General features: G+C 47.8%; 1 protein-coding gene across 1 annotated transcript; it reads right to left on the reverse strand.

The window, feature by feature from the left end:
• Positions 1–21,791: 21,791 nt before the first annotated feature.
• Positions 21,792–22,903, reverse strand: LOC125520032 (uncharacterized). Its single transcript, XM_048684820.2, has one exon. The coding sequence runs from the start codon at positions 22,696–22,698 to the stop codon at positions 22,186–22,188; it is 513 nt and encodes a 170-aa protein (XP_048540777.1). The 5' UTR covers positions 22,699–22,903; the 3' UTR covers positions 21,792–22,185.
• Positions 22,904–23,370: the final 467 nt, after the last annotated feature.

The raw sequence follows: 23,370 nt of genomic DNA on the forward strand, positions 1-23,370 counted from the left end.
TAGTTCTCGAACCCATAGGGTCCGCACGCTTAACGTTCGTTGACGATATAGTACTATGAGTTATGTATGTTGGTGACCGAATGTTGTTCGGAGTTTTGGATGATATCACAGATATGACGAGGAACTCCGGAATGGTCCAGAAGTAAAGATTGATGTGTGGATAGTAGTGTTTGATCTCCAGAAGGGTTCCAGAATTCGCCGGAAGGGGTTCCGGATGTTTCCCGAAATGTTTGGGCACGAGAACACTTTATCTGGGCCAAAGGGGAAAGCCCACGAGGCTTTTGGAAAGTGCAAAAGGAAGTTTTGCGGAGACCAGAGGCTAGACGCCAGGAACCCTGGCGTCTAGGGGGTAGACGCCGAGAACCCTAGCGTCTAGCCCTGGAGTCTGAGAAGGACTCTTGCCTTTCGGGTGAAACCGACTTTGAGGAGGCTTTTACTCCAAGTTACGACCCCAGGGCTCGACATATAAATAGAGGGGTAGGGATATCACCAAAGACACATCAAGAAACACCAAGCCGTGTGCCGGCAACCCCGTCCCCTCTAGTTTATCCCCCGTCATAGTTTTCGTAGTGCTTAGGCGAAGCCCTGCGGAGATTGTTCTTCACCAACACCGTCACCACGCCGTCGTGCTGCCGGAACTCATCTACTACTTCGCCCCTCTTGCTGGATCGAGAAGGCGAGGACGTCACCGAGCTGAACGTGTGCAGAACTCGGAGGTGTCGTGCTTTCGGTACTTGGATCGGTCGGACGTGAAGACGTACGACTACATCAACCGCGTTGATATAACGCTTCCGTGAACGGTCTACGAGGGTACGTAGACAACACTCTCCCCTCTTGTTGCTATGCATCACCATGATCTTTCGTGTGCGTAGGATTTTTTTTTGAAATTACTACGTTCCCCAACAGCTTTCTCCTTCGCGAGGCCAAAAATTATATATATAATTGCGATCACGATGAACAAGATGCATAGGATGAAACTTTTGATGAAATTCCAATTTCAATCATTTGTAGTTCCAAGACTCCATATCATCACATAGCCTATACCATGTCGATGCATCTCCCCTCAAAGATAAAGGGAAGACCTTCTTCTTAACAACATCTCCGGGTACACCTGCAAGCTTAAATAATCCACAAACTTCATCCACATATATTAGATGCTCATCAGGATGTTTTGTTCCATCTCCTAAAAAAGGATTAGCTAGCAGTTTTTCTACCATACCCAAAGGAATTTCAAAGCAAGCATTTTCATTTTCAGTAGGTTCAGTAGGTTGAGGAGCAACTCTTTGCTCTACTGGTCGGGGTGAAGATACCCCGAACAAGCCCCTCAGAGGATTACTTTCCATAGTAACAAGCGACAGTAAATTTCAGCACACTATATAAATTTTTCCTTACCAAATTCCACCTACCAAAGGCGCTTCACTCCCCGGCAACGGCGCCAGAAAAGAGTCTTGATGACCCACAAGTATAGGGGATCTATCGTAGTCCTTTCGATAAGTAAGAGTGTCGAACCCAACGAGGAGCAAAAGGAAATGATAAGCGGTTTCCAGCAAGGTATTCTATGCAAGTACTGAAATAAGTGGTAACAGATAGTTTTGTGATAAGATAACTTGTAACGAGCAACAAGTAACAAAAGTAAATAAAGTGCAGCAAGTGGCCCAATCCTTTTTGTAGCAAAGGACAATCCTGGACAAACTCTTATATGATGTAAAGCGCTCCCGAGGACACATGTGAATATCGTCAAGCTAGTTTTCATCACGCTCATATGATTCGCGTTCGGTACTTTGATAATTTGGTATGTGGGTGGACCGGTGCTTGGGTGCTGCCATTAGTTGGACAAGCATCCCACTTATGATTAACCTCTATTGCAAGCATCCGCAAATACAACAAAAGTATTAAGGTAAACCTAACCATAGCATGAAACATATGGATCCAAATCAGCCCCTTACGAAGCAACGCATAAACTAGGGTTTAAGCTTCTGTCACTCTAGCAACCCATCATCTACTTATTACTTCCCAATGCCTTCCTCTAGGCCCAAATAATGGTGAAGTGTCATGTAGTCGACGTTCACATAACACCACTAGAGGAGAGACAACATACATCTCATCAAAATATCGAACGAATACGAAATTCACATGACTACTAATAACAAGACTTCTCCCATGTCCTCAGGAACAAAAGTAACTACTCACAAAGCATAAACATGTTCATAATCAGAGGGGTATTGATGTGCATATAGGATCTGAACATATGATCTTCCACCAATTAAACCAACTAGCATCAACTACAAGGAGTAATTAACACTACTAGCACCAATCCCGGACTTGGAGACAAGAATTGGATACAAGAGATGAACTAGGGTTTTGAGATGAGATGGTGCTGATGAAGATGTTGATGGAGATTGCCCTCTCCCGATGAGAGGAGCGTTGGTGATGATGATGGCGATGATTTCCCCCTCTGGGAGGGAAGTTTCCCCAGCAGAATAGCCCCGCCAGAACCCTAGATTGGCTCCGCCAAGGTTCCACCTCGTGGCGGCGGAGTTTCGTCCGAGAAGATGGCTTATGATTATTTTCCCATCGAAAGAGTCCATATAGCAGAAGATGGTCACCGGAGGGCCACCAGGGGGCCCATGAGGTAGGGGGCGCGCCCAAGGGGTAGGGCGCGCCCCCCACCCTCGTGGGCAGGGTGTGGCCCCCCTGGTGAAGTTCTTGTGCTCAATGTTTTTTATATATTTGGAAAACATCATCCATGAAGTTTCAAGACTTTTGGAGCTGTGCAGAATAGGTCTCTAATATTTGCTCCTTTTCCAGCCAGAATCCCAGTTGCCGGCATTCTCCCTCTTTATGTAAACCTTGTAAAATAAGAGAGAATAGGCATAAGTATTGTGACATAATGTGTAATAACAGCCCATAATGCAATAAATATTGATATAAAAGCATGATGCAAAATGGACGTCTCACCAAGCACCAGATGCTACTAGAGCTCTTCGGCACAACCCACGAAGAAATCTGGAAAGTGCTCTTCAAGGCCGGCGAGACGCCACCGCCCACGACCGAAGATCACGGGCTTATCTTAAAATGCCAGGCTAACCCGGTGAGTTCTTTTAATGTTTTCAAGGCGTACCCTTTACTAGCATATTTTGAGAAAAATCCTAAGCTTTCCTACCCGTGTTTTCAGGCCTGGATCAAGATAGCGGAGGGGATTAACAGTACGGCTCCGCTGCCCGAAGACAAATAATTCCCGTTATTGACAAAAGCTTTTTCCAGCACCTTATGAGGTGCCAGAGAAGACGACCGAGAAAGCGGCCAAAGGGGCCAAGAAGGGCCCTTGCCGAAAAGGCGCTTCGGACGTGATGTTCGAAGACGAGACTTCCTCTTCGTCCACTGACGACGACGACGAAGAGGAAGCAAATAGTGACTCCCCACCTGAAGTGGGGAGGAAAAAGAGAGCGGCCCCGCAGATCTAGAGGCGAAAGCGCCTAAGAGGGTTAGGGGTTCCCACGTGGACAACTCCGTGTGGGCTGCCTCGTAAGTACCAGGATCCGAAAACGTCTAGCCTTCCTGGTTTGTAATATTGATATACCTTAAACCTTGTTATTGGAGTCCAGCATGCGATGGCTCCCCGCGATCCTCGTCAGAGGGATCTCTAGACTCAAAGGAGATGTCTAGCATGTCTCCGCCACCTGCTCATTCTGTCTCTCCCAAGGGTGACAATGAGGTGGTGTCGCAAAAGACCTTCCCCAATCGGGGGGGGGGGGGGGCTTCCGGAGATCGTCGGGGTGGTGGCCCAGGATGATTCCTCAATTGCCGGACGCATGGGGGAAAAAGCCCCTGTGGGTACTGGCGACGGGGCCCGGGTTCCCTTCGGACCTGAGACGGATACCATTTCGGAGACCTATGAGGCTCCGGAGTCCAGCGAACGGCATGCTCCGGAAGGAGGGACTGTGCATGTTCCGCCGGTGACCTCTATCCAACTAGAGGCAGCGGATAACCTGCTGGAGGCGCTATGAGGCGCCTCTATTGTGGATGCACACCGCACCCTTATGGGCACGGTAATAGAAAAGGTCCAGTTAGTGAAAAGCGAACTGACCGAAGCCTGCACTAGCCTTCTATCAGGCTTTGAGGTAAGTAATGCGTTTGTAGGAAGAATATCATAGTATAGACAGTAGCCCCTGATGCTCTGTTTGGTGTTCGGAAAGAAAAGGCCGAACAAAGGATCGAAAATAAATATCACAGGAGTCTAACATAAGTTGTCTTTGTGAATAAGCAGGTGTCGCTGCAGGCTGCCACCGCTCATGCTGCAGAGGTCTCCGGACTGAAGCGGAAACTGGAGTGGGCCGAGGAAGAGCTCGGCCTCGTAAAGAAGCAGCTAGAGGATAGCCAAGGTATGTGCTGACCTGCTGGTACCTTTTAAGAAAAAATGAATAGTCCGTCCAGACTGAGTTGTCATGAACTTTATTAGGGGCCACGACCGAGGTGGCAGCCCTCAAGAAGGCGTTGGCCGAGGCCGAGGACAAAGCGGCCAAGGAACATGCCGCGCGCGAGAAGCACGAGGCCCGGGTCGGCGAGGTGCAGCAACATCTCTAGGGCGCGATCAAGAGATTTGAGTCCTTGGAGCGCGATTGTAAGGCGCAAGAGTCCGAAATAGCAAAGGCCCGCCAGAGTGCACAGGATGCACGAGCCGAAGCCCAGAACAACCTCCAGGAATTCAGGCGGCCAGGGAGATTGCGGCGGGTAATTCTTTCACCATGCAACGCAAGTATGTAGAAGAAACGTTCCTTGTACTTATCCGAATCCGGGTTTTCCAGGGGCGTTTACGGATCTGCCGCGCATTATATCGGATGCTGCCGAGTATTACAGAGCCGAAGAAGGGATGTCTACGAAGAAGCTATTTTGGTCCCGGTATCTTGGACCCGAACATCCGTTGCTCTTCATTGACTAGCTAAAGCAGTTGGTCGAGCTGCACAAGTCGGCAGAGCTAGCCATGAAGGACCTGATAGTCCGGCTGTGGCCTGCCGAGCCTATACCTAGCAGCTATTTTGGACTTGTTAAGCGGCTTGTAAATGCCTGTCCGTGGCTCGAAACCGTGAAGCGGTCGGTCTGCATTGAACGTGCGCGTATGGCCTTTGCCTGCGTCAAGACGCATTGGGTAAAGCTGGATGCCAAGAAGCTAATGACCGAGGGGCCGCCGGAGGGCAAGGAGCATCGTCGACCCGAGCTCTATTTTTATGGCGTCCTGGAGGGGTGCCGCCTTGTGGCGGAACAATTTTCGAAGGATATTATATTCCCATGAGAACATTTTTATTATCCTGTCCTGTAATATGGAACAATGATGTTATGTATTATAATGCTTGTGATTTACATTTTACCTCCTGTGCGTCCGTTTATGAAATCTGAGGGTTGACCAATCGTCGGCTTCTGCCCCCACGTAGATAGTACGGGGGTGTTCGAGATAAATCTAAACACTCTTTACTCCACATTCTAGTCCTTAAAGGAGGTGTTTAGCGCAATGAACAAGGCAATCAGACTATGCGGCCTTTACCGCCCTCACTTAGCCATATGAGTTTGACAATTAAAAAAGTTTGGCGAAGCCCCTGGCATTCGGAAAGCCGAACTAGGGGGGTTATACACACCTAATCGGAGGAACCGATTCTTCGCAAGAAGCGGAAAAAATCTCTAACGATTTGGAACCTCTCGAACAGCTGACCGGCTCTCGCCGCATTATGACAGTCAGTTTTTGGCTTTCTCTACTGAGTTGCTCTTCCGGAAGAACCGGGACAGAATCGCAGTAGTTCTCTCTTTACTACCCTAGCCGATATAGCGGAACGTAAGGTGGTAAGCACAGGAGCCGGGCAACCCAACTATTGACCAAAGACATGATTCGGAGTCGATGCATATAATGTTATAAGTTCGGGGTGCTGAACTATACTGAAAAAGTGTTCGGACTTTTATTGCCATAGAACGGGGTGTAATGAAGCCCCTGGCGCAGTAATACATACCATAATGTACGTGTGTAATAAGTAATATACACAAAGGTGAGGAAACAGGAAAAATTAAGTAATAAGCTGACACCACCATTTATTCACCATTGTGATGTAATTAGTACGTCGAGGCGTACTTTGTGCGAGTAATGTGATAAGCAAGTAAAGCTATTTAACATGTCGAAACCAAGGGCGAGCTACGTGCGGGTATGTAAAACAAGTATGGCAATCGTTTAATAGAGACCACCTGGGGATTCCCTTGTATGCTAGAGCTTGTTGCCTCCTTGGTGTGCTCTGCAAGCGGGTCGTCCATATGGACCTCGAAAAGAGAAAAGACCCGTGATAATAAAAGGAAAAAAATAAAGGCGTGCGAATCCCAGGGTCGGTCAAGCCGCACTGTGGATCGCGGGCGAGTTATGCCTCTGTAAGTACCCATGAGGTTTTGAGTGCATAATTATGTACGTGCGGTACAGATGCCCTTTCCTCATCGGGGCTGGGACGGAGGCCGAATTTACTAATTCAGCTCCTGACGAACCGATCTGCCCTTTTGCAGTGTAGTCCGGACCTTTTTAACGATGTCCAGGGGTTCGACGGCCGGATTATGGTGCCGCTTGAGAAGGCTGCTCTGTACTTCTGCTGCTAGGGCTGCGGTATGCTCCTCTGTGCGGAGGGAACGTTCCGTGTTTCCATTTACTATAATTACGCCATGTGGACCGGGCGTCTTGAGCTTGAGATAAGCATAATGCGGCACCGCGTTGAATTTAGCGAACGCGGTTCGTCCGAGCAGTGCGTGGTAGCCGCTGCGGAAGGGGACGATATCGAAGATTAGCTCTTCGCTTGGAAGTTATCCGGGGAACGGAAGACCACCTCCAGCGTGATCGAGCCCGTACAACGGGCTTCTACGCCTGGTATAACTCCTTTAAAGGTAGTTATCGTGGGCTTGATTCGTGAGGGATTAATGCCCATTTTGCGTACTGCATCCTGATAAAGCAGGTTGAGGCTGCTACCACCGTCTAGTAGGACTCGTGTCATGTGAAATCCGTCGATGATTCGGTCGAGTATCAATGCGGCCGAACCGCCATGACGGATGCTAGTTGGATGATCACTACAATCGAAGGTGATTGGGAATGACGACCATGGGTTGAACTTTGGGGCGACTGGCTCTACCGCATAAACGTCCCTAAGTGCGCGCTTGCGCTCCCTTTTGGGGATGTGTGTAGCATATATCTTGTTCACCGTTTTGACTTGAGGCGGGAATTTCTTCTGCCCCCCAGTGTTCGGCTGCCGGGGCTCCTCGTCTTCGTCCTCGCTCTGCGATTCCCCTTCCTTGTTTTCGCTATTTACCTTGCTGGCTTTCTTAAAGACTCGGCAATATCTGTTAGTATGGTTGGCCGGTTTGTCTGGGGTGCCATGTATTTGGCACGGACGATCGAGTATGCGGTCCAAGCTGGATGGTCCTCCGCCTTTCCTTTTATAGGGCTTCTTTCGCTGAATCCGGCGTGAACTGTGGTGTCATCGGTGTTATCGACATTGCTTTCGGCATTTGTGTCTGTTGCCCCGGGGCTTGCTGGTGCTATTTTTGGCCTCAGAGGGGCCTGCTTCATTGGATGTGTTTGTACCACGAGCCAGCCAACTATCTTCTCCCGCGCAAAAGTGGGTCATAAGTGCCATGAGGGCTGCCATGGACCTTGGCTTTTCTTGGCCGAGGTGGCGGGCTAGCCATTCGTCACGGATGCTGTGTTTAAAGGCCGTCAGGGCTTCGGCATCCGAACAGTCAACGATCTGGTTCTTTTTGGTTAGGAACCTAGTCCAGAATTTTCTGGCTGATTCTCCGGGTTGTTGAACTATGTGGCTTAGGTCATCGGCATCGGGTGGCCAGACATATGTACCTTGGAAGTTGTCGAGGAAGGCTTCTTCCAAGTCCTCCCAGCTGCCAAAGGAATTTTCAGGCAGGCTAATATGCCCTAGAGGCAATAATAATATTATTATTTTATTTCCTTATATCATGATAAATGTTTATTATTCATGCTAGAATTGTATTATCCGGAAACATAATACTTGTGTGAATACATAGACAAACTAAACGTCACTAGTATGCCTCTACTTGACTAGCTCGTTAATCAAAGATGGTTATGTTTCCTAACCATAGACATGTGTTTTCGTTTGATTAACGGGATCACATTATTAGGAGAATAATGTGATTGACATGACCCATTCCATTAGCTTAGCACCCGATCGTTTAGTGTGTTGCTATTGCTTTCTTCATGACTTATACATGTTCCTATGACTATGAGATTATGCAACTCCCGTTTGCCGGAGGAACACTTTGTGTGCTACCAAACGTCACAACGTAACTGGGTGATTATAAAGGAGCTCTACAGGTGTCTCCAAAGGTAAATGTTGGGTTGGCGTATTTCGAGATTAGGATTTGTCACTCCGATTGTCGGAGAGGTATCTCTGGGCCCTCTCGGTAATGCACATCACATAAGCCTTGCAAGCATTGCAACTAATGAGTTAGTTGTGAGATGATGTATTATGGAACGAGTAAAGAGACTTTCCGGTAACGAGATTGAACTAGGTATTAAGATACCGACGATCGAATCTCGGGCAAGTAACAACCGATGACAAAGGGAACAATGTATGTTGTTATGCGGTCTGACCGGTAAAGATCTTCGTAGAATATGTGGGAGCCAATATGAGCATCCAGGTTCTGCTATTGGTTATTGATCGGAGACATGTCTCGGTCATGTCTACATTGTTCTCAAACCCGTAGGGTCCGCACGCTTAAGATTTCGATGACAGTTATATTATGAGTTTATGAGTTTTGATGTACCGAAGTTAGTTCGGAGTCCCGGATGTGATCACGGACATCACGAGGAGTCTCGAAATGGTCGAGACAAATATTGATATATTGGACGACTATATTCGGACACCGGAAGTGTTCCGGGTGATTTCGGAGAAAACCGGAGTGCTGGAGGGTTACCGGAACCCCCCCGGGAGAAGTAATGGACCTTATGGGCCTTAGTGGAGAGAGAGAGAGGGGCGGCCAGGGTGGGTCGCGCGCCCCCTCCCCCTCTGGTCCGAATTGGACTAGGAGAGGGGGGCGGCGCCCCCCTTTCCTTCTCCCTCTCCCCCTTCCTTTCCCCCTCCTAGTATGAGTAGGAAAGAGGGGAGTCCTACTCCTACTAGGAGGAGGACCCCTCCTCCTTGGCGCGCCATAGGGCCGGCCGGCCTCCTCCCCTTGCTCCTTTATATACAGGGGCAGGGGGCACCCCTAGACACACAAGTTGATCCACGTGATCGTTTTCTTAGCCGTGTGCGGTGCCCCCTTCCACCATACTCCTCGATAATATTGTAGCGGTGCTTAGGCGAAGCCCTGCGACGGTAGAACATCAAGATCGTCACCACGCCGTCGTGCTAACGGAACTCTTCCCCGACACTTTGTTGGATCGGAGTCCGGGGATCGTCATCGAGCTGAACGTGTGCTAAAACTCGGAGGTGCCGTAGTTTCGGTGCTTGATCGATCGGGCCGTGAAGACGTACGACTACATCAACCGCGTTATCATAACGCTTCCGCTGTCGGTCTACGAGGGTACGTAGATCACACTCTCCCCTCTCGTTGCTATGCATCACCATGATCCTGCGTGTGCGTAGGAATTTTTTTGAAATTACTACGTTCCCAACAGTGGCATCCGAGCCTAGGTTTTATGTGTTGATGTTATATGCACGAGTAGAACACAAGTGAGTTGTGGGCGATATAAGTCATACTGCTTACTAGCATGTCATACTTTGGTTTGGCGGTATTGTTGGACGAAGCGGCCCAGACCGACATTACGCGTACGCTTACGCGAGACTCGTTCTCCCGACATGCTTTGCACAAAGGTGGCTAGCGGGTGTCAGTTTCTCCAGCTTTAGTTGAACCGAGTGTGGCTACGCCCGGTCCTTGCGAAGGTTAAAACAGCACCAACTTGACAAACTATCGTTGTGGTTTTGATGCGTAGGTAAGATTGGTTCTTGCTTAAGCCCGTAGCAGCCACGTAAAACTTGCAACAACAAAGTAGAGGACGTCTAACTTGTTTTTGCAGGGCATGTTGTGATGTGATATGGTCAAGACATGATGCTAAATTTTATTGTATGAGATGATCATGTTTTGTAACCGAGTTATCGGCAACTGGCAGAAGCCATATCGTTGTCGCTTTATTGTATGCAATGCAACTGCGCTGTAATGCTTTACTTTATCACTAAGCGGTAGCGATAGTCGTGGAAGCATAAGATTGGCGAGACGACAACGATGCTACGATGGTGATCAAGGTGTCGCGCCGGTGACGATGGTGATCATGATGGTGCTTCAAAGATGGAGATCACAAGCACAAGATGATGATGGCCATATCATATCACTTATAATGATTGCATGTGATGTTTATCTTTTATGCATCTTATCTTGCTTTGATTGACGGTAGCATTTTAAGATGATCTCTCACTAATTATCAAGAAGTGTTCTCCCTGAGTATGCACCGTTGCGAAAGTTCTTCGTGCTGAGACACCACGTGATGATCGGGTGTGATAGGCTCTACGTTAAAATACAACGGGTGCAAAACAGTTGCACACGCGGAATACTCAGGTTATACTTGACGAGCCAAGCATATACAGATATGGCCTCGGAACACGGAGACCGAAAGGTCGAGCGTGAATCATATAGTAGATATGATCAACATAGTGATGTTCACCAATGAAACTACTCCATCTCACGTGATGATCGGACATGGTTTAGTTGATTTGGATCACGTGATCACTTAGAGGATTAGAGGGATGTCTATCTAAGTGGGAGTTCTTTAGTAATATGATTAATTGAACTTAAATTTATCATGAACTTAGTACCTGATAGTATCTTGCTTGTTTATGTTTGATTGTAGATAGATTGCCCGTGTTGTTGTTCCGTTGAATTTTAATGCGTTCCTTGAGAAAGCAAAGTTGAAAGACGATGGTAGCTATTACACGGACTGGGTCCGTAACTTGAGGATTATCCTCATTGTTGCATAGAAGAATTATGTCCTGGAAGCACCACTGGGTGACAGGCCTGCTGCTGGAGCAACACCAGATGTTATGAACGTCTGGCAGAGCAAAGCTGATGACTACTCGATAGTTCAGTGTGCCATGCTTTACGGCTTAGAATCGGGACTTCAACGACGTTCTGAACGTCATGGAGCATATGAGATGTTCCAGGAGTTGAAGTTAATATTTCAAGCAAATGCCCGGATTGAGAGATATGAAGTCTCCAATAAGTTATATAGCTGCAAGATGGAGGAGAACAGTTCTGTCAGTGAGCATATACTCAAAATGTCTAGGTATAATAATCACTTGATTCAATAGGGAGTTAATCTTCCAGATGATTGCGTCATTGACAGAATTCTCCAATCACTGCCACCTAGCTACAAGAGCTTCATGATGAACTATAATATGCAAGGGATGAATAAGACTATTCCCGAGCTCTTCGCAATGTTGAAAGCTGCGGAGGTAGAAATCAAAAAGGAGCATCAAGTGTTGATGGTCAACAAGACCACTAGTTTCAAGAAAAAGGGCAAAGGGAAGAAGAAGGGGAACTTCAAAAAGAATATCAAGCAAGTTGCTGCTCAAGAGAAGAAACCCAACTCTGGACCTAAGCCTGAAACTGAGTGCTTCTACTGCAAGCAGACTGGTCAATGGAAGCGGAACTGCCCCAAGTATTTGGCGGATAAGAAGGATGGCAAGGTGAACAAAGGTATATGCGATATACATGTTATTGATGTGTACCTTACTAATGCTCGCAGTAGCACCTGGGTATTTGATACTGGTTCTGTTGCTAACATTTGCAACTCGAAACAGGGACTACAGATTAAGCGAAGATTGGCTAAGGACGAGGTGACGATGCGCGTGGGAAATGGTTCCAAAGTCGATGTGATCGCGGTCGGCACGCTACCTCTACATCTACCTTCGGGATTAATATTAGACCTAAATAATTGTTATTTGGTGCCAGCGTTGAGCATGAACATTATATCTGGATCTTGTTTGATGCGAGACGGTTATTCATTTAAATCAGAGAATAATGGTTGTTCTATTTATATGAGTAAAATCTTTTATGGTCATGCACCCATGAAGAATGGTCTATTCTTATTAAATCTCGATAGTAGTGACACACATATTCATAATGTTGAAACCAAAAGATGCAGAGTTGATAATGATAGTGCAACTTATTTGTGGCACTGCCGTTTAGGTCATATCGGTATAAAGCGCATGAAGAAACTCCATACCGATGGACTTTTGGAACCACTTGATTATGAATCACTTGGTACTTGCGAACCGTGCCTTATGGGTGAGATGACAAAAACACCATTCTCCGGTACTATAGAGAGAGCAACAGATTTGTTGGAAATCATACATACAGATGTATATGGTCCGATGAATGTTGAGGCTCGTGGCGGATATCGTTATTTTCTCACCTTCACAGATTACTTAAGCAGATATGGGTATATCTACTTAATGAAACATAAGTCCGAAACATTTGAAAAGTTCAAATAATTTCAGAGTGAAGTTGAAAATCATCGTAACAAGAAAATAAAATTCCTACGATCTGATCACAGCGAAAATATTTGAGTTATGAATTTGGTGTACATTTGAAACAATGCGGAATAGTTTCGCAACTCACGCCACCCGGAACACCATAGCGTAATGGTGTGTCCGAACGTCGTAATCGTACCTTACTTGATATGGTGCGATCTATGATGTCTCTTACTGATTTACCACTATCGTTTTGGGGTTATGCTCTAGAGACGGCCGCATTCACGTTAAATAGGGCACCATCAAAATCCGTTGAGACGACGCCTTATGAACTATGGTTTGGCAAGAAACCAAAGTTGTCGTTTCTGAAAGTTTGGGGCTGTGATGCTTATGTGAAAAAGCTTCAACCTGATAAGCTCGAACCCAAATCGGAGAAATGTGTCTTCATAGGATATCCAAAGGAAACTATTGGATACACCTTCTATCACAGATCCGAAGGCAAGACTTTTGTTGCTAAATTCGGAAACTTTCTAGAGAAGGAGTTTCTCTCAAAAGAAGTGAGTGGGAGGAAATTAAAACTTGATGGGGTAACTGTACCTGCTCCCTTATTGGAAAGTAGTACATCACAGAAACCAGTTTCTGGGACACCTACACCAATTAGTAAGCTAATGATGATGATCATGAAACTTCAGAACAAGATACTATTGAACCTCGTAGATCAACCAGAGTAAGATCCGCACCAGAGTGGTACGGTAATCCTGTTCTGGAAGTCATGCTATTAGATCATGATGAACCTACGAACTATGGAGAAGCGATGGTGAGCCCAGATTCCGCAAAATGGCTCGAAGCCATGAAATCTGAGATGGGATCCATGTATGAGAACAAAGTGTGGACTTTGGTTGACTTGCCCAAAGATCGGCAAGCAATTGAGAATAAATGGATCTTCAAGAAGAAGACTAACGCTGACGGTAATGTTACTGTCTACAAAGCTCGACTTGTCGCAAAAGGTTTTTGACAAGTTCAAGGGATTGACTACGATGAGACCTTCTCACCCGTAGCGATGCTTAAGTCTGTCCGAATCATGTTAGCAATCACCGCATTTTATGATTATGAAATTTGGAAAATGGATGTCAAAATTGCATTCCTGAATGGATTTCTGGAAGAAGAGTTGTATATGATGCAGCCGGAAGGTTTTGTCGATCCAAAGGGAGCTAACAAAGTGTGCAAGCTCCAGCGATCCATTTATGGACTGGTGCAAGCCTCTCGGAGTTGGAATAAATGCTTTGATAGTGTGATCAAAGCATTTGGTTTTGTACAGACTTTTGGAGAAGCCTGTATTTACAAGAAAGTGAGTGGGAGCTCTGTAGCATTTCTAATATTATATGTAGATGACATATTACTAATCGGAAATGATATAGAATTTCTAGATAGCATAAAGGGATACTTGAATAAGAGTTTTTCAATGAAAGACCTCAGTGAAGCTGCTTATATATTGGGCATTAAGATCTATAGAGATAGATCAAGACGCTTAATTGGACTTTCACAAAGCACATACCTTGACAAAATTTTGAAGAAGTTCAAAATGGATCAAGCAAAGAAAGGATTCTTGCCTGTGTTACAAGGTGTGAAATTGAGTAAGACTCAATGCCCGACCAATGCAGAAGATAGAGAGAAAATGAAAGATGTTCCCTATGCTTCAGCCATAGGCTCTATCATGTATGCAATGATGTGTACCAGACCTGATGTGTGTCTTGCTATAAGTCTAGCAGGGAGGTACCAAAGTAATCCAGGAGTGGATCACTGGACAGCGGTCAAGAACATCCTGAAATACCTGAAAAGGACTAAGGATATGTTTCTCATATATGGAGGTGACAAAGAGCTCATCGTAAATGGTTACGTTGATGCAAGCTTTGACACTGATCCAGACGATTCTAAATCACAAATTGGATACATGTTTACATTAAACGGTGGAGCTGTCAGTTGGTGCAGTTCTAAACAAAGCGTTGTGGCGGGATCTACATGTGAAGCGGAGTACATAGCTGCTTCAGAAGCAGCAAACGAAGGAGTCTGGATGAAGGAGTTCATATCCGATCTAGGTGTCATACCTAGTGCATCGGGTTCAATGAAAATCTTTTGTGACAATACTGGTGCAATTGCCTTGGCAAAGGAATCCAGATTTCACAAGAGAACCAAGCACATCAAGAGACGCTTCAATTCCATCCGGGATCTAGTCCAGGTGGGAGACATAGAGATTTGCAAGATACATACGGATCTGAATGTTGCAGACCCGTTGACTAAGCCTCTTCCACGAGCAAAACATGATCAGCACCAAAGCTCCATGGGTGTTAGAATCATTACTATGTAATTTAGATTATTGACTCTAGTGCAAGTGGGAGACTGAAGGAAATATGCCCTAGAGGCAATAATAATTTTATTATTTTATTTCCTTATATCATGATAAATGTTTATTATTCATGCTAGAATTGTATTATCCGGAAACATAATACTTGTGTGAATACATAGACAAACTAAACATCACTAGTATGCCTCTACTTGACTAGCTCGTTAATCAAAGATGGTTATGTTTCCTAACCATAGACATGTGTTGTCATTTGATTAACGGGATCACATTATTAGGAGAATGATGTGATTGCCATGACCCATTCCATTAGCTTTGCACCCGATCGTTTAGTGTGTTGCTATTGCTTTCTTCATGACTTATACATGTTCCTATGACTATGAGATTATGCAACTCCCGTTTGCCGGAGGAAAACTTTGTGTGCTACCAAACGTCACAATGTAACTGGGTGATTATAAAGAAGCTCTACAAGTGTCTCTAAAGGTAAATGTTGGGTTGGCGTATTTCGAGATTAGGATTTGTCACTCCGATTGTCGGAGAGGTATCTCTGGGGCCTCTCGGTAATGCACATCACATAAGCCTTGCAAGCATTGCAACTAATGAGTTAGTTGTGAGATGATGTATTACGGAACAAGTAAAGAGACTTGTTGGTAACGAGATTGAACTAGGTATTAAGATACCGACGATCGAATCTCGGGCAAGTAACATACCGATGACAAAGGGAACAACGTATGTTGTTATGCGGTCTGACCGATAAAGATCTTCGTAGAATATGTGGGAGCCAATATGAGCATCCAGGTTCCGCTATTGGTTATTGACCGTAGACATGTCTCGATCATGTCTACATTGTTCTCAAACCTGTAGGGTCCGCACGTTTAAGGTTTCGATGACAGTTATATTATGAGTTTATGAGTTTTGATGTACTGAAGTTAGTTCGGAGTCCCGGATGTGATCACGGACATGACGAGGAGTCTCGAAATGGTCGAGACATAAAGATTGATATATTGGACGACTATATTCGGACACCGGAAGTGTTCCGGGTGATTTCGGAGAAAACCGGAGTGCCGGAGGGTTACCGGAACCCCCCGGGAGAAGTAATGGGCCTTATGGGCCTTAGTGGAGAGAGAGAGGGGCGGCCAGGGTGGGCCGCGCGCCCCCTCCCCCTCTGGTCCGAATTGGACTAGGAGAGGGGGGGCGCCCCCCTTTCCTTCTCCCTTTCCCCCTTCCTTTCCCCCTCCTAGTAGGAGTAGGAAAGAGGGGAGTCCTACTCCTACTAGGAGGAGGACTCCTCCTCCTTGGCGCGCCATAGGGCCGGCCGGCCTCCTCCCCTTGCTCCTTTATATACAGGGGCAGGGGGCACCCCTAGACACACAAGTTGATCCATGTGATCGTTTTCTTAGCCGTGTGCGGTGCCCCCTTCCACCATACTCCTCGATAATATTGTAGCGGTGCTTAGGCGAAGCCCTGCGATGGTAGAACATCAAGATCGTCACCACGCCGTCGTGCTGACGGAACTCTTCCCCGACACTTTGCTGGATCGGAGTCCGGGGATCGTCATCGAGCTGAACGTGTGCTAAAACTCAGAGGTGCCGTAGTTTCGGTGCTTGATCGATCGGGCCGTGAAGACGTACGACTACATCAACCGCGTTATCATAACGCTTCCGCTATCGGTCTACGAGGGTACGTAGATCACACTCTCCCCTCTCATTGCTATGCATCACCATGATCTTGCGTGTGCGTAGGAATTTTTTTGAAATTACTACGTTCCCAACACTATTCAGCCAGTGGCGAGCTGGTTCTTTGAGCTTTAATGGGAGGTATTTGATAGCATGGAGGTCATCTCCTCGGGCCATGTGGATGTGGAGAATAAAATCTTCGATCCACACTGCGGGATCGGTTGTTCTGTCGTACGATTCAATATTGACGGGTTTGAACCCCTCGAGGAATTTGTGATCCGGCACCTCATCTGTGAAGCAGAGAGGGTGTGCGGCGCCTCTATATCAGGCCGTGTCACGGCGCACCTCCGATGAAGTTCATCTGCGGTTATCGTCCCGGGTGTGACTAGGTTTGTCACGTCCGAATAGGTAGCCGTCATCCCGAGTCGGGAAGCGTCATCGTGATCCGTAGATTGATCTGGTGTGTCCTGCTTTGCTGTCTAGATCCCGCCGAAGGTTGTGTGTATGGTCTCGAGCTGTTCTGTCCCTGTTTTGCGAAGTGGTGTGGCGGGCTGTTGTTCGGCCTGAGTTGTCGCTTTATCCTGACCGCGTGGTGGTCGGTCCGCATTGCGTGAGGGCGGTATGGGATCCGGTGCTTCCTCATCGAACTGAGGTAGCAGTCTGCGCTTTGGGTAACTCTTGACTGGGCGCTCGAGGCCGTATTCTTCGGCTGCCAGGACATCAGTCCACCTGCCGATGAGCAGGTCTTGATCAGCCTGGAGCTGCTGCTGCTTCTTTTTCAAGCTTCTGGCAGTAGCTATTAGCTGGCGCTTGAAGCGTTCCTGCTCTAGGGGTGCCTCAGGTACGATGAAATCTTCGCTGCCGAGGCTCTCCTCATCTTCGGAGACTGGACAATAACTATCATCATCTGAGTTATTGGGTGTGGCCTGTTTATCAGGGGCATCTTGCTCGTTGTCTTGTTCCTCCTGTTCGGACGCAGCTCCAACAGGGTCTTTATTGTTTTCGGCGTCGTCCGGAGTACCATTTTCTCCGGTGCCAGTGTTGTCATCTTTTGAGCGACGAGGCTTAGAGCGGCGTTTAGGGCGCCGGCGCCTGGACTGTGTCTCAGAAGGTTTATCCGTGACTGGATCCCCTTTGTTATCGTCGCTAGTTTCTTTAAGTGCGTTGACCATGTACACATCGTATGAAGAGGTGGTTGTCCAACGTCCAGTAAATGGCGAGTTTTGGCCTTGTTCCTGGTCGGCATCAATACCGGCCCAATAGATAATAGGACGGACGCCCGAGGACCCCTTAGTCCAGGACTCCCTCAAAAAGCTTCTAGTTGCCATGGCAAAAACACATCTTTTTAATAACAACAGAATTACATGGCGACATACACATTTCTTTTTAAACAAAGAAAGGGGCTCCGGGCCGCCTTTATATTTCAAAACAGGCCGCAGCCTGACAAACAAAGTATAATTACACGAAGCTTGTGGGGTGCACTTTAGTGCAAGTCCACAAGAGCTGACAGAAGAGAGAGTCTGGGGCAAGCAGAAAATAGAAGAGAACATCAGGCATAAAGCTATGTGATTATGTGGCTAAAAGATTGCCCCAAAACATGAGGTCCTCTTTATCCTGCTGTTTTGTGGCTCTGCAGCACCAAAGGCGGATCAAATCCGCAACAGAGAAGCGCATGTAGGATTCAGTCCATGAACGTGAGTTAAAGATTCAATCATTTCTCGCGTTCCAGAGAGTGATGGCACAAGCTACAAAAGCCACATTCCATTTGCGCCTGAACCTTACGTGAGTAACAGCTTGTTGAACAAATGATAGTATGTCAGGCGATCTACAAGCTAGAGGTGCCAGGTGCAGCCGATGCCAGAGGGTCACTACTAGGAAAAAGGCTACTACTATCGACTTAGTAGTAGCACGGGTTTATACCCCTCACTACTACTATCGACTTAGTAGTAGCGCGGGTTTTATACCCCTCGCTATTACTATGGCCTTTCCTGAGGGCATGGTGAAGACCACTTAGTAGTAGCGCGGGTTTATACCCCTCGCTACTGCTATCAACTTAGTAGTAGCACGAGTTTTATACCCCTCGCTACTACTAATTAGTAGTAGCGCCTCCTTGTAGACCGCGCTACTGATAAGCTTCTGTGTATAAGGTTTTCCCTAGTAGTGGGTAGACGCTGCCCTGCAATGCAGCATTATATGATGAACTGATTCCACCGCAGGACAGAGATCACAGTCCGCGCTTGGAGCAATAGCCACCCAATGTTTCTTGACCATGTTGTGCTTTTGAGCCGACCCCAAAATGCTAACCAGAGAAAGGTTTTGTGCTTCAGGGGGATCAGCGCATCCCAAACCCAATCATGGAAAACACAGTTAACACCCCGAAAGGTTAGCAGCCGATAAAAATATCTTGTATTGATCTGCTTAGCAAACACGGATGGAGTACGCACGTCCTTGCGCGAACCATCAGGAGTTATATGTGCAATGAGTTGACGCAGCAGTAGGAGTTCATGCTCAGCAGTGTGGGAAAGATAGGGGTGGAGTTGCACTGACCAGGCACCATCCAAGAATTGTGAGCTAACCGAGCAACAACGGTTCTTGGCAAAGGAATAGAGGACTGGTAGCAGCAAGTGGAGTCTGCCAGCTTCAAGCCATAAATCGCGCCAAAAAGATACGAGATCGCCAGAGCCCAGAGTGCACTGCGAAGAGTTTATGACCAGGGGGATATGATCCTTGAAATCGCGCCACAGGGTTGTATCTCTGCTGCTAGTCCCAAAAGGTATGGCTTTCTTACAATATTGCAAAGCAAACCATCGATGGCAGTGAATATCAGAAGACTGTAGAATCTTGGAAAAAAACTTGCATAACATTGCATGGTTATGGGCTTGCAGATTTCTCACACCCAGGACTCCATTCCGTTGGTGAAGAGTGACCTTGTCCCAAGCTACTAGACACTGGTCACCCTTAACTTCGTTCTTGCCTTGCCAAAGAAAAGCACGCAGAAGACTTTCAAGCGAGCTAATGGACTCCTTAGGCCATGGGAAGCATGTCATGAAATAGCTAGGTATGCCAGTCAACACAGAGTTTACAAGCGTGAGCCTCCCTCCCAGAGTTAAAAAAGTGGCGAACCAGCCCAAGAGCCTGTGGTCAACTTTATGAATAACTGGCAATAGCATCCCACGCGTGATCTTGTTTAGAGACAGGGGCAGCCCAGGATATGTGCATTTAGTTGCCATGGCAAACACAAAACAAAATTACATGGCAATTATAAGCTTCTAGTTGCCATGAGAAAACACATATATTCATAACAACCGGAATTACATGGCAAACATAAGTTTATAGTTGCCATGACAAAACATATCTATTAAATTAACAAAAAATATGGCAACGCATCATAAATTTACATGGAAACACAAACCTTTTTTTTATTTCCACGACAACACATCATGGAAAAACCTATACTTTTACATTGACAAAGTAAATCACGCAAAAAACTATTGTGCATCCCCTGGGTCATGGAACGGCAATTGAAGCAGCACACTGGAAAAATGAAGCACAAAAGTTGAGCGAAGTGCTACATGCATGGGATGGAGGTAGCACCGCTGCTTTGGGCAGTGCGTCGCTGTAGCGGTCGAGCTCAAGCAGCCCAGCAGGAGGCAAGGGAGCTCGCGTTTGTGACCACCACACTAGGGAGCGACAAAATGCGTGGTGGTGGACATCGTCGCCGCAGGCTTCGTCGACGCGTAGCCCTCTTCCTGCAGCTTCGGCCTCTCCCTCGGCTAGATTCGGCAGTCGACCCCCACCATTGATCCCACGTCGGTGGCGCCGGCCTCCGGTGGATCCCACGACCACTGATTCATTTGGACGGCAGGGGAAGTGGGCGACCCCACTGGTCTGTTGATACCGCAACGACATGCCCACGCACAAACGCCACCTTCGGCTTCAGAATCGACACAAGGCACCCAGGAATCTCACCCCTAGCACCTCAGCTCGGTGGCTGGCGACCACCACGCACACGACGACGCTCTCTTCGGCGTCGTCGACACATCACCGCCCACCGGGATCGTCGCCGAGTACTGCCTCCACCCACCATCGCTGAGGGTTCAAATTAAACCCGGGCATGGACAGCCCGACCCAGTCAACCCGGCCCGAAATCCCGACATCCGGGCCAGGCTCGGTCTCAGCTTTTCCGCCCAAAGCCTGGCCCGAAAGCCCAAAAATAGGCTTGAACAGGGTATAAATCATTACTTTATGCAAAGTATAGGTATACTATATATTTTAAATATCCCAAAAATTATTATTTTAATTTTAAAAGGACATTGTTCATGTGATTTGAGCCGGGCTGGGCCGGGCTCGGGCTTGAGATTTTGCCGTCGGGCTTTATAAAGCCTGACCCGAATTAAGCCCAGCTCGACGAATGGCCAAGTTTATTTTAAATAACGGGGTTCTTGCCGCTCCTCGTTTCCGTCGCCGCACGCCTCCTCTCTGATGTCCCCCCTCCCCCCCTCCCTCGTTGTCGGCCGCCTCCCCGCCATTTGTCCCGTGCACGAGGAGAAATGGTGAGTGAGTGTCGTTGGGGAATGGACAAAGGGATAAGGGAGAGAGGTGCGGTCGTTCGCGATGATGCCTTATTTTTTCGAACGGAGACAAAAACGTGACGTGGCGCTCCTGATTGCTTTAAGATTTGTGCATGACATCCAACGGCGCTGAGCACGTTCGAGCTGAGAGGCCAGAAATCTGACGTTTGGGATATATATCAATTCTGAAAAGAGAAAAAAACGAGTACCATCGCGGTCGCCGCCGACACGGCCCGTGTCTCCACACCGGAATCGATGACCCCTCCGCAACAACCGCCGCACGCATGGCCATGTGCCCACCTTCACCGTGTAGACATCGCGTAGTAGTAGCTCACCCTCCCTCACAGTCACAGTCACCGCTCATCATTCCGCTGGTCCTACCATACATCCTCTACATCGATCGCGAGGAGAAGACGAAGATAGACGTACGACACCTACCCGCACCTCCCCCGTGGGCGCCAAGTTGCTATCAGCGCCAAACCCAAAGGGGAACAGCTCCGGCACCGACCGGGGGAGGACGGACGACGACCCCGGGCGGGCAATGAGCAGTTGCTCCCGCGTCGCGCCGTGCACAGCTGGAACGAAAGGGACCCCAAACCAACAAGAACCAGATCTGAATCTCACGGGGAAGAAAAAAAAATAGAACATCAAGTTTGTCTGACTGACTCAGCACTTGATTCAGGTTCCAGAAATGCTTATTGATTTGCATTTGCAATGTGTTACAGAACATGTACATTTTGCCAGTTCAAGATCCACGGGCTACATTACATTGTAGGGACGGATGTATCCAAGAAAAGACTCGGAAAAACACAAGAAAGAAGAGCGGAAGAAATATACATCTGGTCCCTGAACAGTGCGCATCACTCGCTGCTGGATCACCTGCGATCGTTCAGACAAAACACACACACACACACACGCCGTGCTATATGCTGCTAGTATCTTACAAACAATTCGGTTTATTGCCGCGTCCAAGAAGATATAGTTCGTAGCCATCGATCGAGCCATGTATACCTTCACTTTCGGCACGAATGTCGGCGTCCGAATCCATGCGTGCGCCGGCGCAGCAGCTAGCATCTGGCGTCGACGTCGCCGTTGTCGAAGTTCTGAGCGTAGCTGACGGAGTCGTACCTGAAGTCCTGCGCCGCGACGCCCCCGAGCGGGCGGCCGTCGCGGCCGAGGAGGCGGCGCACCTCGGCGCGTGCCTTGTAGAAGACGTGCCGGAGCGTGCCGCGGCAGTGGCACCCGAGCAGGGCGGCCTCGTCCTCGCTCATCTCGAGGCCACGCGCGAAGGAGGGCTTCCGGGTCATCACCCAACCGAGCCCCCACTCCCACCACTGCCGCACCGCGCCCGCCGCCGCCAGCGCCTTGATCGACGGCATCGACCGCGCGCGCCGGAACGCCGCGGACGACGACGAGGACAGCGGCTGGAGGCTCAGTGACAAGGACGACGACACGCGCCGGCGCATCCCGGACAGGTCCACCTTGCCGCCCTTCGCTGCGCCCCCATTCGTCACCGGGAGGTCCTCCAGCCACGGGCTCCGCCGAGGCTTGATGGTCTCCAGGATCGCGTCGGTCGCCATTGCCCAGCTACAACAACAACCAGGGATCCGTCGGGTCGGAGAGAGAGAGAGAGATCTCGGTTTCTGTGGATTTCTTGGTGTTTGGAGCTGCTTGGTTGGTACGAGAAGGCCGGGTGGGTTGGGTCAATCCTCGAGTAGCTTTTGCAAATTGGAGCCGCAGAGGCTGGGGATATTTGTGCATAGAGAAGTGGACCAGCAGTCTGGGCGCCTACTGCTAGTTACACCAAACTATGTACCCTCTTGCTGCGATCTAACGTACATTATACATTTATAAAAAACGTAATTTTATTAATACTTGCAACTATCACATCTACACTCTTTAGTTTCCTAGCATAGTGCCCGTCTGTTGCAACGAGAGCATGCTTACTTTACGCAATTCATCTTAAGACTACCCATAGTGAAAGTAACATAGATAGTAACATCACACATATCTAGATAAAATAAATGATGTGCTAAGCAATAAATGAAGAAAGAGAGGCATGTAGTAACATAGTTAGTTAGTACTACTAGTGTGAGTAACATCACATATATCAAGGCAAGGTGAGTCTATAACCTAATAAATGAAGTGTTGCATGTTATCACACATATATTACTACCCACTATAAAGTAGTAACATGGGCATGTTACTACTCTATGTTACTATCCATTGTGGCTAGTCTAACATCTATTCAC

The sequence above is a fragment of the Triticum urartu genome, chromosome 7A (genome assembly GCF_056163025.1).
Source record: "Triticum urartu cultivar PI428250 chromosome 7A, HENAU_Tu73, whole genome shotgun sequence".
Classification (NCBI taxonomy): domain Eukaryota; kingdom Viridiplantae; phylum Streptophyta; class Magnoliopsida; order Poales; family Poaceae; genus Triticum; species Triticum urartu.